At 39.9% G+C, this 14,058-nt stretch overlaps 1 protein-coding gene across 48 annotated transcripts in view; it reads right to left on the reverse strand.

Annotated features, from left to right (window-relative positions):
* Positions 1-848: 848 nt before the first annotated feature.
* Neb (nebulin) overlaps positions 849-14,058 on the reverse strand; it is a 197,931-nt gene continuing 184,721 nt past the window's right edge. For 13 of the 48 annotated variants that reach the window (XM_063283589.1, XM_039106258.2, XM_063283578.1 and 10 more), the window contains 12 exons: positions 13,600-13,692; positions 12,712-12,804; positions 12,102-12,194; positions 10,406-10,498; positions 10,003-10,095; positions 9,581-9,673; positions 8,654-8,761; positions 8,140-8,323; positions 7,799-7,891; positions 6,682-6,834; positions 6,011-6,117; positions 849-1,632 (listed from right to left, as the gene is read on the reverse strand). In XM_063283589.1, coding sequence (XP_063139659.1) covers positions 1,459-1,632; positions 6,011-6,117; positions 6,682-6,834; positions 7,799-7,891; positions 8,140-8,323; positions 8,654-8,761; positions 9,581-9,673; positions 10,003-10,095; positions 10,406-10,498; positions 12,102-12,194; positions 12,712-12,804; positions 13,600-13,692 — 1,377 coding nt within the window. In that variant the 3' untranslated portion in view covers positions 849-1,458. The remainder of the gene's footprint in view (positions 1,633-6,010; positions 6,118-6,681; positions 6,835-7,798; positions 7,892-8,139; positions 8,324-8,653; positions 8,762-9,580; positions 9,674-10,002; positions 10,096-10,405; positions 10,499-12,101; positions 12,195-12,711; positions 12,805-13,599; positions 13,693-14,058) is intronic. The other 35 variants (XM_039106300.1, XM_063283605.1, XM_063283602.1 and 32 more) reach the window with 8 other exon arrangements.

Below are 14,058 nucleotides of genomic sequence, written 5' to 3' on the forward strand. Positions count from 1 at the left end.
TAGTAATGGAACAATCAACATAGGTATAGTATGCCTTTTCTTGGGACTTCTCATTAATATGACTTTCCGTGTCTGACATACAGGTATTTCCCCCCCATTTACAAATGGGTGATTTTTGCTAGAGTACTCAACCCCTTAAGTCTCAGAGAATCATATATAGGAATGTGAGGAAAAGGTGACACCTGCCTAGCATACCCAAGCCCCTTGGTTTGATCTCCAACATTGCCCACAACAAACAAAACAAAACACAACTAAAAACCCTGCTCAGATAACAGTGTTGATGTAGTTATCATGTTATGGAGCAGTTTTTAGATCTTTCACAAGGAGAGTTTATAAACAAATGGTTAGGTGTTCATTGCTGGTTTTCTAGAAAGACAGTAGAAACCTCCTGTCCCTTCACACAAGTTTTGCCCATATCGTCAACCTTTTGGATTCAGGTGGCAGGAATCCTTCAAGTTAAGATTGCTTCCCACAGGTCTCCCTAACGCTATCAAGGAAAGTTTGCTGAACTAAGTCTGGATTAATGCCAACCTAAAAAGGTTGGGATTGCTTCGATTCTCAAATCAAGAGACACAGGTTGGCCAAAGGAATTAAGAAACAGACGCCAAAATATATGTAAAATGGATCATCTTAAGAATGTCTGCTCTTCATTTTTATCAGTACATTAAAAAAAAAAACTTAGATAACTTGATGGGAGAGTTGGGTTAAATTTTATTTTCTATGCACATAGGTGTTTTGCCCATGTGTATGTGTGTACCAAGTGTGTGTGACCTTTGGGGCTCCAGTAACAAATGGTTGTGAGCTGCCATGTGGATGCTGGGGATTGCACAAAGAACACCAACTCACTGTTAGGTAACTTAAACTCAGACTTTATTAAAGTTTAGCCGTGTACAGTTTATTTTGGTACTATAGGTTTTATTAGTTTCTAGTTTCTCAACATTTTATATTGACTGTCATCTTTATAGCTTACAGAAATGAAATTAGAAACACAAGCTTTTGCACTTAGTAAACAAGAGAAAGGTGGTTCTCCCTTCTGTTTTTCTTTTACTGTTTGGGTGTTCAGAATAAGGTCAATGTTTTTATAATTGGGAAGGACTGGTTTGGTTACATTATACTACAGAAGCGTTTAAAAATTCTATTGTGAATTTCAGCTTACTTTAAAACAGGTTTCATGATGTAAAAGCTTCTTTTGGAAATAAGCTTTTACATGTTTACTGTCTCTAGTTTCATGTATCAATCCAGAAAAAAAAAATGAAGTTGTAAGTCTAGTTTAAGAACTGAATTAATGTTGGGTTCCATGGAGAATAACCGTGGTTTCCGTAGAAGAGAAACCATGAAGTGATTCTGATACAGGTGAAAACATTAGAGAGCTTGAGGGCCATGGGTACATTGGAGTCTCCACTGAGATGTTGCCTGCAGAGGTGCAGACACTGCAGACTGATGGAGATCTTGAAGTGCTTAAATAGCTTCCACATAGTTGGCAGGGAGCATGCCGGTCCTGCCGGTCCTCTGCACAGTGCCATACATCCAGCCTTCATCAATCGCCTGAGCATTCACTATAGCATCTCCATCTTTAAAGGACACTTCATCCGCATCTGCAGCCATATAGTCATATATGGCACGGAAGATTTTCTATTCATGGGGATGAGGAAAAAGGAAAGTAAGAGTGCATGACTTTTCCCACAAATTCAAGTTACAAAAGACAATGTGCAGCTACCACCAAAACAACTACAAAGACACCTATAAAATATCTGCAAGTCATTTACTGGTGGGTTTAATAACTGGAATATATAAAGGCCTCCGACTCAACCAAAGTATTTAGGATGCTAAGGCTATGAATAAAGACTTTCCCAAAGGAGTTCTCTATGTGAACAGTCAAGTGGAACTGGAAAAGATATTTCACTCTCAAGTGAAATTAATTCATTAATAAATGAATTCTGAACTGAATGACACACATCAACCAGGCCTGATATCAACAGAATACTTTTCAACTAATACTAAAGAATATACATTCTCCTCAGCAGCCCATAGATGTTTCTCTAAAATAGACTGCATATTGAGACAAAAACCAAATGTTAACCAAATTCAGAACAATTGAAACAAAATCATTTTTTTCTGACCACAATGTAATGGATCTTAAAATCAACAGTCAACCTAGTAATTATACCAATTCAATGGAGATTAATAACACATTAGTGGATGATAGTGTCAAAAGGAAAATCTTGAAATTAAAATGACAACAAAACTTGTGGGGCACATTAAAATCAGTTGTAAGAACAAAGGTGTGTGGGTTGGAAGGTGGGGAGGCCCTGGGAGTAGTTAGGGATGGGGAAAGTATATGATCAAAGTATATTGCAAGAAAAATATTTTTAAGTAAAACCAGAGCATAAGTAAATGATTTTATGATACTCAAGCAACAATAAGCCAAACAAAAATGAAACAAAAATGAAAGCAATAATTAATAGGAGAGAAGCACAGAAAAAGAATGAATGTAAGAGATGATTCTTGAGATAAAACTAACAGATTTTTGGCCCAACTTGCCAAGACAAAAATGACTCAAATGAACAGTATCAGAGATAAACAAGGAAAATAGAACAGACACCAAAGAAATTGTGCCTTATAAGGGAATGTATTTTAAAAATCTATTCTCCATTAAAGCTAGAAGATCTAAAAGAACACCAAAGTTAGATGAAAAGGAGAACACAATCTTGAACAGGCCCATAACAAATGAGATTGAAACCATCATAAAAAGCCTTTCAACTAATAAAGGACAGGCCCAGATATTTAATAGCAAAGATTCTACCAAATTTTCAGAGATCTATAGACAATCTTTAAACTAGCTATATTAGAAACAAGGCACTTCCAAACTTCTATGCAGACAGTATCACTCTTATTACCCAAACTAGGTAAAGATGAAACAACATAAATTACAGGCCAATAGAGTATGGAGGCAGAAATCTTTAATACAATACCTACAAATCAAGTATAGCCACACATCAAAAAGATGACCATGATCAAGTTTTTATCCCAGAGATGCAAGGATGATATGTAAGTCAGTAAGTGTAATGAATAGACTTTCAGATAAAATTATATGCATATCTTAATGAATATAGAAATATTTGATAGAATCCAATATCTTCATTATACAAGTCTTAGTGGGTGTGTGTGTGGAGGGAATATATGCCTCAATACAACAAAGGCAGTGTTTGGCAAAACCACAGCCTTGAAGCACTAGCTATAGCTATAAGATAAGGAATTCAAGTTGGAAAAGGAGTCAAATCATATTTATTTGCAGCTATTACACATAGATCCCAAAACTTCCAGAAAACTTCTAGAAATAATCAACACTTTCAGTAAAGTACCAGGACACAATTGACTCAGAAAACTCAGTAGCCAACAATAGCAAGTATGCTGAGAAAGATCATACAAGCATTCCTATTCACAATAATCTCAAGAGAAATATCTTGGAATAAACTTAAGCAAGGAAGGAAAAAGCCTTGACTATGAAAACTGAAGTCACTGAAGAAGACTGAGAAAGACACTACAAAACGGAAAGACTTCCCATGGTCATGGAGTGGTAGGGTTAGTACTGTGAAAATGATTGTCCTACCAAATGCTGCTTACAGCTTCAATGCAGTCCCAACCACAATCACTAGAAGTTTCACATGGAGCCACAAAGGACCCTGGGTAGCCAAAGCAACTCAAAAGAACAAGTTGGAGGAATTGCCATTAGATTTCAAGATCTATTACAGAGCTGTAGTGATAAAACCAGTATTGTTCTGGAACAAGGACAAACATGCAGCTCAGTGAAACAAAATAGTAAACAACAAGTCCATATAACTTCAGCCATCTGGTATTTGACCAAAGTACCAAAAAACAGGCATTGAAGAAAACAGCATCTTCAATAAATGGTTCTGGGAACACTGTCCACACGTAAAAGAGTGAAATTAGGCTTGTCTTACTCTGCACAAAAATAAACTCCAAATGGATCAAAGAACTTAATATAAAATCTGAAATATTGAAACTGCTAGAAGAAAAGTAGGCAGTACTCTCCAAGATGTAGACATAGGAAAAGACTCTTCTGAGTAAGATCAATTTGCCTAGGAATAAAGGCCAACAATTGACAAGTGGAAGCTCAGAAAAGATTCGGTGTAGCAAATGAAATGTCCAAGTGTAGAGGAATCTTAGCCAGCTATACTTATGATAGAAGGTTGATATCCAAAATACATAAAGAACTCAAAAACCAAACACACCAGTTAAAACCGACAATATAATTTTAAAAATGGTGCTGTGGCTCTGAACAGAAACATCTCAGGAGAAATAAAAATGGCTAGGAACTATCTCAAAGTATTGAACATCCTTAGCAATTAGGAAAATGTAAATTAAAACAACTTTAGAGATTTCATTGTACACCAATCACAATGGCTAAGATCAAGAAGACAATTGGCAAATGCTGGTGAGCTTGTGGGAAAGAAGAACCCTCATTGTTCGTGGTACTGTAAATGGATGCAGCCACTCTTGAAATCCACGTGGGGAATCTAAAGAGATATGAAGTAGAGCTCCCGTGTGAGCCACTTAGTCCACTGGTTGGCATGTGCCCAAAGCATCTGATGACCCTCCTCTCCAGACACTTGCTCAGCCATAGTTACTGCTGCTTTACTCAACAGTAGCTAGGACCTGCAAAGACTTAATGCCATTCAGCTGATGAAAGAATAAGGAGTATGTACCTACACACAATAGAACACTGTTCAGCTCAAAAAGAAGACCTGCAGGGAAATGGTTGGACTACATATTATCCTAGATCCTAGCTCCAAGTTTGTGTGTGTGTGTGTGTGTGTGTGTGTGTGTGTGTGTGTGTGTGTGTGTGTGTGTGTGTGTGTGAGTGAATGAATGTATATGCTGGAGTAACTGCAGAAACCAGGGAAGTGAGGAGGAACATGGATTGGGGGTGGAATTAACAGCGGGGCACAGGTGCTGTGAATGGGGAAATCAAGGGGAGGGCTTTAGCTGAGGAAAGGAGAGGAGGGATAAAAAGGACCGAGAATGTTTGGAAAAAAAACATGGGGAATTATTTTATGTTTACCTAAAATTACATATATAAATATATATACTATAAAAATTAAATGTATTTCTTTATTGATGACTTCACTGGAATAGCAATGCTACCCCTAAGGAAAAAATCCTCCAGTATTGGGAATGAAAAACCTCCTTTGGAGTTGTCAGTAGAGGGGGCCAAGAGATCCCCAAAACCATATAGGCTATTCCTGTTGCCTTTGTTGCTTTCTAGTAGGGTTGGGTTTCTGTTGCTGAAGACATACCCACTTCAGATACAGGGCATAGGGAAATCCAGCCGGATCTGACCTCAAAGTCCCTTCTAGCTCTCATAACATCTGAAAGTGATATTCAAGCTGCCAAGGGAGGAAAAGCTACAATCCTACCCAGCTGTGATGCTTATGAAATCACAACAATGACCAGCACAGCAAGATACCCCTAAAAGGCAGTAACAGCACTTTTATCTCAGCCACAACCAATAGCTATCTAACTGAACTTAAGGCCAGCTCAATGGAGAGTAGTTATGCCTAGCCATCTACCCAATGGAGGCTAGAGGAGGACCCAATACTGACACTTCCCTAATCCAGTAAAATCTCTAACTGCATTCTAAACATTTACCTTCATACCTGCAGATGAGTATAGCCCTTATCCCCCATCAAAGAAGCAACAGGACCAGGGCTACTACAGACAAGATTGTGCCTAATATATAGGACAGGGAAGCTGTACCCATGAAATCTCAGCATATGACTACCTGAACAAGACTGAACAATGACAGCATAAGGCTATACCCCTAGTTGAAGAGCTGTAGGTAACTGATGAGAGAAGAATTAGCCTGGAATGAGCCCCTTAATTGGCTAATACCAAATAGCCACATACATGAGTGTTTATACATGCTATAATCTGAATTAAAAACAAACCACACAAGTCTAGTAATTTGTGCCCATTACTCTTTACTTACTCCGGCAGTAGATGGGTGTGACGGGATGGAAGACAGTGTTGTCTGCTGGGTGGCAACTGAGGATGATCGCTGCTGTGGGAGCTCGGTGGTTTTCACATGTTTGTAAGCTACAAGGAAGAAAAAGAAGGTTGTAAAGGCATGTGGTAGACAGCTCATCTGTGCTTACCAGCCAAGCAGTGTCTTTTTCTCAGTGACTCCTGTGGAGAGATGAGCTAGTAAAATTATGAAGGTCATTAAACATGCAACTCCATAATTCTAGTTTTTTTTCCTCAGGGAAGTAGTAACTTTTAAATTTTACACATTGCTTAGAACAATCAATGAGCTGACCTTCTGACTGTTAGTATCCTTCATTTTTTTTTTTTTTAACTTTATTACGGATGTTTGTGAGCCACCATGTGGTTGCTGGGAATTGAACTCAGGACCTCTGGAAGAGCAGTCAGTGCTCTTAACCGCTGAGCCATCTCTCCAGCCCAGTACCATTCATTTTCAATGAGCTGACCTTCTGACTGTTAGTACCATTCATTTCATGGTTTTTGTTGTTGTGCTTGTTTGAGACAAAGTCTCCATATAGCATAGGCTAGCCTCAGATTTGTAATCCTCCCGTGAGAGCCTCCTGAATGGTAGATTACAGGTGTGCGTGACCATGCCCATCTGGGAAGGTCTCCTTATACCTGTTGAGGTTGCAGAGAAGAAGGCACCTCCGTCACTGTATGTGGAAAGGCGCTGGTCTGCGGCCTCCGAGTGCTCAGACTTCTCCTCACCCCCACTGATGCTCAGTGCACTGGCAGATCTGGACTGGTCCCGGCTCCGGCGTTGAGCTTGGACTGGGAGACACATGGCAAAGATAAGATTTCTATGGGAGTGATTCCTCCATTGCGGTTTTGTTTCATTTTGTTTCGTTTTATCAAGCATAGTTCTAAGTAGCTTCCTATGGCTGACGTACAGTTCCTCTAGTGTACGGTTGTTGTTCTTATGGGAGAGAATTTAAATGGGTAAAGCTGGCCTAAGTGGCTCGAGGAGGTATCAGATTCAAGTTATCTGTCTTTAACTATGGGCCTTCTGCCACCACACCCCTTTCCTGGCTCACTTCAGTGAACAGAGAGAGCAGTCATATTCATACTTCATTTTTGGTTTCTCCAGAAAGGCCTCCCTCATTTCCAGATGGATGAAGGTTCCTTTCCTATGTTCCATGGTCTTATAGGCACAACCTTAAATTGTATACATGTCAGGGTAGAACAAGAGGTTACTGATGGTCTCTAGCCACAGACTACAGTGTAAGTGTTTAAAGACCAGCAGAGCTTTCTTTATAAAGAACAGCACGGCATGAAACTTTACTGTTTTTAAAAAGAAGTCTCACCATATAGCTTTGGCTGGCATGGAACTCAATGTGTAGAACAAGCTGGAGTCAAAGAGATCTGTTTGCCCCTGCCTCCTGAATACTGGGATTGAAGGAGTATACAATAACGCCTGGCCTGTCAGTTTATTTTCTACATGAGCAGACAGTATGAATATTCCCTAACACAAATAGTTCATAACGTTCCGGATGAACATGTATGTTCCCTTTGCCCGTGCATTTTTTTTCCTCTAACAAAGACTAACGTTTTCGTTAGAAGAAGAATATAGAGACTCCTCTGAAGGAGTCATGAAATAAAAGTTTGTCAAAATCTTTCCTCAAACCAATCAATGCTCAGTTTGGCCCACTAGTCAATGAGCAAGCTCAGAAGATGCAGGACCCTGGAGGGAAGGAACATTGGCTCTAGCCAACTAGACAGCCGTGGGCGTGCGTACCATTGACCATGTGCAAACTTCGGGACTGGATGTTATCTTCTGCCGGGTCATAATCAAAAACTGAACCAGGGTTAGTCCGCCAGACACGCAGGCCTGAAAGGAAAGCCAGTGTTCAGAACAAATGTTCTAGCATTTATCTGTGTCTTGAGAACAAGAGTGTCAGCAATCACAGGAAGGCTGGGCTACTCCTACTTAGCTTAGGTTCTGGTCTTCTCAGAACAAAGATAACAGAAGATACTTCTCAGAGCTCAACTCAGAGCAAACTGGCTAATGGGGCTTTTGTTCTCAGATTTGGGTCCTTTGTCTTCCATTTGGTATTCGGTCACCTTGTTCCCAGTTACCTGTAATGGTATCTTGATCCTGGTCATTCCGCTTCTGTTCTATTTCCACCACTTTTCTCTGAATACCTCGGTAGTTAATGTCACTGAAGTCCTGTGTGTTTTTCTTTACTCGTTCAGTGATAGGGTCTGTCACCACCGGTGTGAAACAGCCTTTGTGTTTCTCAAAGTCTTCATGATATTTCACCTGAAATACGAGTTTACTTCATGAAAATATGGTAGCGTGACCATCTCTGTTTGAATATATTTCAGCAGGCTGGCCAGCCAATCATAAAGAATTCTGTGGCTGGAGAAATGGCTCAACGGTTAAGAGCACACTTTCTCACAGAGGATCTGCGTTGAGTTCCCAGTTCACATGAGGTAGTTCATGAACACATGTAACTCCAGTTCCAGGAGGTTTGATACCCTTCTTCTGGCCACTCATATACACATTGCATTGCACACACACCATACACATGTACACATACACATAGGTACACCAATAAAATACACATTTAGGCAAGAGTTCTCGACTTACTGTTGAGATGTGCCGTTGGGTTTCCCTAACCCGCCTCATCTCTGGTGTATCTAGCACATAGGCAGCTTTACCTTGTATTTGTTTCCGGAAGCTATCGGAGTAAAGAACCTATGGAGGAGAGACATGCATGAGTGCATGGCATAGCCTTGTTCTAATTCTTAAGCTCAAAGACTTTAACAGATTCAAATGAAAGAAGCTGGTGAGGTTAATTTAAGTCAAAAGATAGTAGCCAGATATTTGGACCAAGTGTTCCAGATCAGCTCAAGGAACTGGCTAGACTTGCATCAGAAGACACAAGACTTGTTTTGACTTTGCAAATGAAAATGCTTCATTGTCAAAGACAAAGGGCACGGTGTAAGTCTGAAGGAGGAAGAAAGTGCCCTCCTGGATTTACTAGGAATTGCGATACAGCACCAGAATGCTTGATGTTATCTTCACACTAGATCTGATACTGACCATTTTTCTTAGATAATGCCCAGATTACATAAACCAATGTGCCAGAATCAAAAATCAGAGTCTCCCAGACACAAGAATATCAAAGTGAAGACAAATTTCAGAGTATTACCCTTTTCATAAAGTACCTTAGAAATAACAACAGAAGGTGGAAGATGTTAGGGGTCAATTTGTTATAGCTGGTTATGAAAAACTCCCTTAGAGTCAAATGTAAGAGAAATAAGACTATAGCTGATTATTATATGTTTAGTACAATTTGAAATGGAAAAAGCAGAGCTGTGTTAATTTTAGTGTACATTTTCAGTGAAAGAAGTGCACATTTTTATGATGTTAAAAAAAAGTCTTCCAAGATGTTACGTTATCCAGTGTTTTTAAATTTTAGTGTGTTTTTCAGTTGAGTGAGAAAGGCATGTTTTCATGATGTTAAAATGTTAATTCCAAGGTCTTCGACTGTTCTATTTAATTGGGAAATACCGAGCTAATATTTTCTTGGTTGCGTTTGGCTCTCTCCATGTCTGGAGTGACAGGTGTTGGTGTTGCTTTTCTCATGTTCTCTTTGTACAATACCTAGGAGAGCCAAGAGTATCCCAACATCAGAAAGCAAAGGAAGAAAACAGTTCTAAGAAGTCATCATCCAGCTATCATTATGGCCCAATTAGGTCACACAGTATAAGAAACACTTCAGGAGGAGAAAGCCATGAAATTGTTACAGTAGAAAGCGAGAGATAAGACTTGAACTCAGTGCGAACTAGCAAGGGTGGGTGGTTGTTTTTAAGTGGCCAAGGAAGAGTTTGAAAAGGTATCAAGTCTTGGAAATGCTGTGAGAAGAATTAGTGGTGTAGCCATGATGATCAGGCTTGTTAGAATTTTAATGGTTTATTTTTTCTCTCAAATACCGAGCTAAAGTTTTCTTGATTGCGTTTGACTCTTTCCATCTCAGGAGTGAAGGGTGTGGGGGTTGCTTTCCCCAGGTTCTCTTTGTATAGCACCTGTTAGAAACAAAGGTGGACCTACAAGTCACTCACGAGGAGGCAATATTCTCTATTAAATACAAATACAGTTGCAGGAGGGAGAGGGAAATATTAGGTGTAACCTATGACTACTAGTGAGAACAGCTCTCAAGAAAAAAAGAAAGCCAAATTAGTTAATGGCAATGATGAATGTTGTGTGGTGTTTAGAGGAGCTGAAAGCACAACTGGCATTTTATTTGGTTTTAACCTAGGATGGGGGTTAAGAGCAGGCCACACTGCAAGAGTTACTTTGTAAAATCAGAAGCACTTTCATTTCTCAAGACAATACCGAGCTAATGTTTTCTTGATTGCGTTTGACTCTCTGCATCTCTGGAGTGACAGGGGTTGGGGTGGCTTTACCCACATTTTCTTTGTACAAAACCTAAATGAGTCAGTGGATCCGAAAATCCAAAAGGAGACACAACAACAACAACAAAAAAAGAGTTACAATTACCAAAAGAAGAAATGGAATAGTACATTAACTTTTGAGGAGGCTCTGGGTACCAAGTCATTTAGGCACTAAGGTTAGACAGCAATCTATGTTTTCAAAGGAGAAGCTGACTGCAGTTAGAGTAAGGCACACATTCCTATAGTACAACCTTGCCCTGTGAGGGCTGTGATGTTACAGAAAGGAGGAAGCCCTACCATCATTTTACCACTAGTATGTGACTATCAGTCCCATGACACATCACCTAACTGGGAGTTACCATGTGGGGCTGTTTGTGTTTTGAAGTTGCCCCAATACAACAACACTCTAACTGGTACTTTTGCAACACAGGCACTCATAGGGAGTAAAATTGTAGACCCCCAGGCAAGTGTTTCTCTTACTCCTCTATCTTTATGTTTTGCTTATTTTAGTCACCAAATATTTCACACTTATCAGCCATGAGAGATGTTTTCAGCAATTACATTACCAGCATGTAAAAGCAATAGATCTGGGTCATGATAAACCCTCAACCTCAAACGTCTTCCTCAGTGTCCTTCTAGGTGATCTGGGAGATTTGGGAACTGTCACTAAGGAGGGATTCTCCCCCAGCAGGTCTCTAAGTCCTTGAATAGCTGGTCAGTATCAGCTGAGAATGTACTAGAAATGCCCGTTCTCTGCTCTACACTGCAGCTACTGACAAAATAGGGAACAAGGGCCAGACCCAGACGCCTGCTTTACCCAGCATTCAGATGACTGTGAGGAACAGGAGAAACTTTGAGGCAGTGTAAATGCTGAGCAGTTACTGAGAGCTAAAGTCCCCAGAGACTCTATCCCCAGCCACTGACAGATTAATACCAGAGAGCACACGCTTGAAAGAAATACACTGTTACAGTTAGCACTGACTTTCATCGTAGAGACGACAAAACCAAAATTAAGACCACTAAGACAAAAAGTCTTGACACTTTCCTTTTTCAGTAACTTATGCAGTTGGGAAAACACCATATCAAGTTGACATCATTATCTACGGCTTAGGATCAGGAGCTATTTTCCCAAGATCTCTTTGCCCACGTTTGTCATAGCAAGACTGGGGATCTGGTTCCATGTAAGAACATGCCTTAGCCCGTGCAAAGCCCCGCAGACTGATCATATGTACTACAAAAGTCAAATCTAGTGGGGGCGAGTCAGAGTCATCAAAGACTTCAACATCCAAGAAAGACCCCCACATTATATCTTTGATTTCACCCATCAAGGTCCCTAATGCCCCGATTTCTCAAGCATGCAAAGAGACCTTGGGTATAGCAGAGAGGAAGTTGGGTACAGGAGAGATAAGCAGAAGAATATTTTGTAGGAAAATCTGTTACCTCGATATTAGAATTTTAAAGGCAATAAGGCAATTCTGTTATGAAGTTAAGGCTAGGTAGGAACAAAGGATAAATGTAGCCAAGAAATGGACAAGATGTAAGACGCCTTTTAAAATAGGATTAATAGGAATTATTTTAAGTCATTGAGGTAGTTTTAAAATCACGAAAGAAGTCATTTTTTTCCCTTGTCAGAGTACCGAGCTAATATTTTCTTGATTGTGTTTGACTCTCTCCATCTCTGGAGTGACAGGTAAAGGGGTTCCCTTGCCCATGTTTTCTTTATATAGCACCTGTATGGTAAAAAAGTATCAGAGAAACAATGGTAAGTGACATTTCATTTGCTGTGAAAATTTAAGGGTAAGGTCAACTTCTTTGGCATAAAAATATTACAGGAGCCAGGAGTTAAATGCTCATAGGATACCATGTTCTATTTAAGGAGGCTGTTACTGGGCAGGGAAGCTGTGAGCTACAGAAGCAAGGACCTAAATTGCTAGCTAGGAAAGGCTATTAGAGTCATCCACGCTGTCTGGGTCCCCCCCCCTCTTTTTTGTGAGCATGATACCTCCTAGGCAATGCATAGATTTGAGATGGTTAGAACTTGGTTTTGTTATCTACAAACTAGAATAGTTACTCCTTTTTAAAAACAATGTTTAAAAGCATCAGGTGAAATAAAAAAAAATCAAAACATAAAACGAGAAAGGATATCCTTTAACAAAGAGATGTTAGAAGCAAAGGAAGGGAAGAGGGTTTAATAACGAGGTTCTGCAGTTAAATGGCGTCTGACCCCCTCCTTTCCTTTCGAAATACCGAGCTAAGGTTTTCTTGATTGAGTTTTACTCTCTGCATCTCTGGAGTGATGGGGATGGGAATTCCTGTCCCCAGGTTTTCTTTGTATAGCACCTGTATGATAAGAAAAGCATGCAGAACAGAAAGCTGTCAGTCACTCTTCCTCTCCTGGGAGCAGTTGGCTGTGGGAGGGGACGGAGGAAGAGGAGTTAGAGACGGGGGGAGATGCCAAAAGCTTCGACCTGGAAGACAGAAGGATTGCAGGAAGGCGCTCATGTCTGCAGCACACACAAAGAACACTACGGAAGGAGACGTTAGTTGTCATCATTATGAGGAAAAGACAGAGACAGAAACCAAACCAAGAAAGTTATTTTCAGAAATCAGGAAAAGGATGTTTGAGTTTTGTAAGAATCTATGGGGCGATTCATCCATACTCTTGTTGACGTTCCGAAGAAGTCAACCTTTCAGTCTGGGTGAGCATATTGGGAACAGTTACTTTTAAGGTCACTAGAGTAAGATAAGATGCGAAGGAAGACTTCAGAGGGACCATGTGAGTGCCAGGAAAAGGAGGTTAGGAGAGGAAATGAGCCAGTGGTCAGATCTTCACAGAAGGGGCTTTGAAGCTCTGTGCTCACATTACATTTGCCAAAGCAAGGTAAACTCAGATGCTTAAACGCCAAAGCTGTTGTTTCTTTTTCTTTTTTTAAAAAGCTGGAGTACTTTTAAAGATCAGATTAATGTTTAACTGAGGTAAGGAGACTGAACCAGAAGGAATGGTAGCATTAGTTGGATACAGCACAGGTCATATTTTAAAAACTGGGATGAGTTAAAAGGTTTTGGGTTTTGCTTTTTGTTTTTTTTTTTTGTTTTGTTTTTTTTTGCTTTTTTGTTTTTTTTTTTTTTAAATACCGAACTAAAGTTTTCTTGATTGTGTTTGACTCTCTCCATCTCTGGAGTGATGGGGATCGGAATCCCTTTTCCAAGGTTCTCTTTATACAACACCTGTATGGCACAAGAAAGCATTGGAGGAGAATTCAAGCAGTTAGAGTAGCCCCTTGGCCTATGAGATACAGACATCTAGCAGGAAAGACCACACCCACTGCCCTGCATGGCTGTGTGATAAATCGTTGCTCATCTTTTTACTATAACCTACAGAATTAAGGGAGAAATACAGTTACACAAGGCCATGGACATGCTCAGTATTCGAAAGACATAGCTTTATGAACTTAGCAAATAGTTCTTTTTTTCTACATAAAACATTTGTCTTACAGCATACCAGACATTTACAACTACAGACTTGAGTCTGTGCTCTCTGGCTACTTTGGTCTTTGTTAAGGTTACAGAAGTCATCAAATCTAAAAGTCTACA

This window comes from Rattus norvegicus, chromosome 3, assembly GCF_036323735.1.
Source record: "Rattus norvegicus strain BN/NHsdMcwi chromosome 3, GRCr8, whole genome shotgun sequence".
Lineage (NCBI taxonomy): Eukaryota > Metazoa > Chordata > Mammalia > Rodentia > Muridae > Rattus > Rattus norvegicus.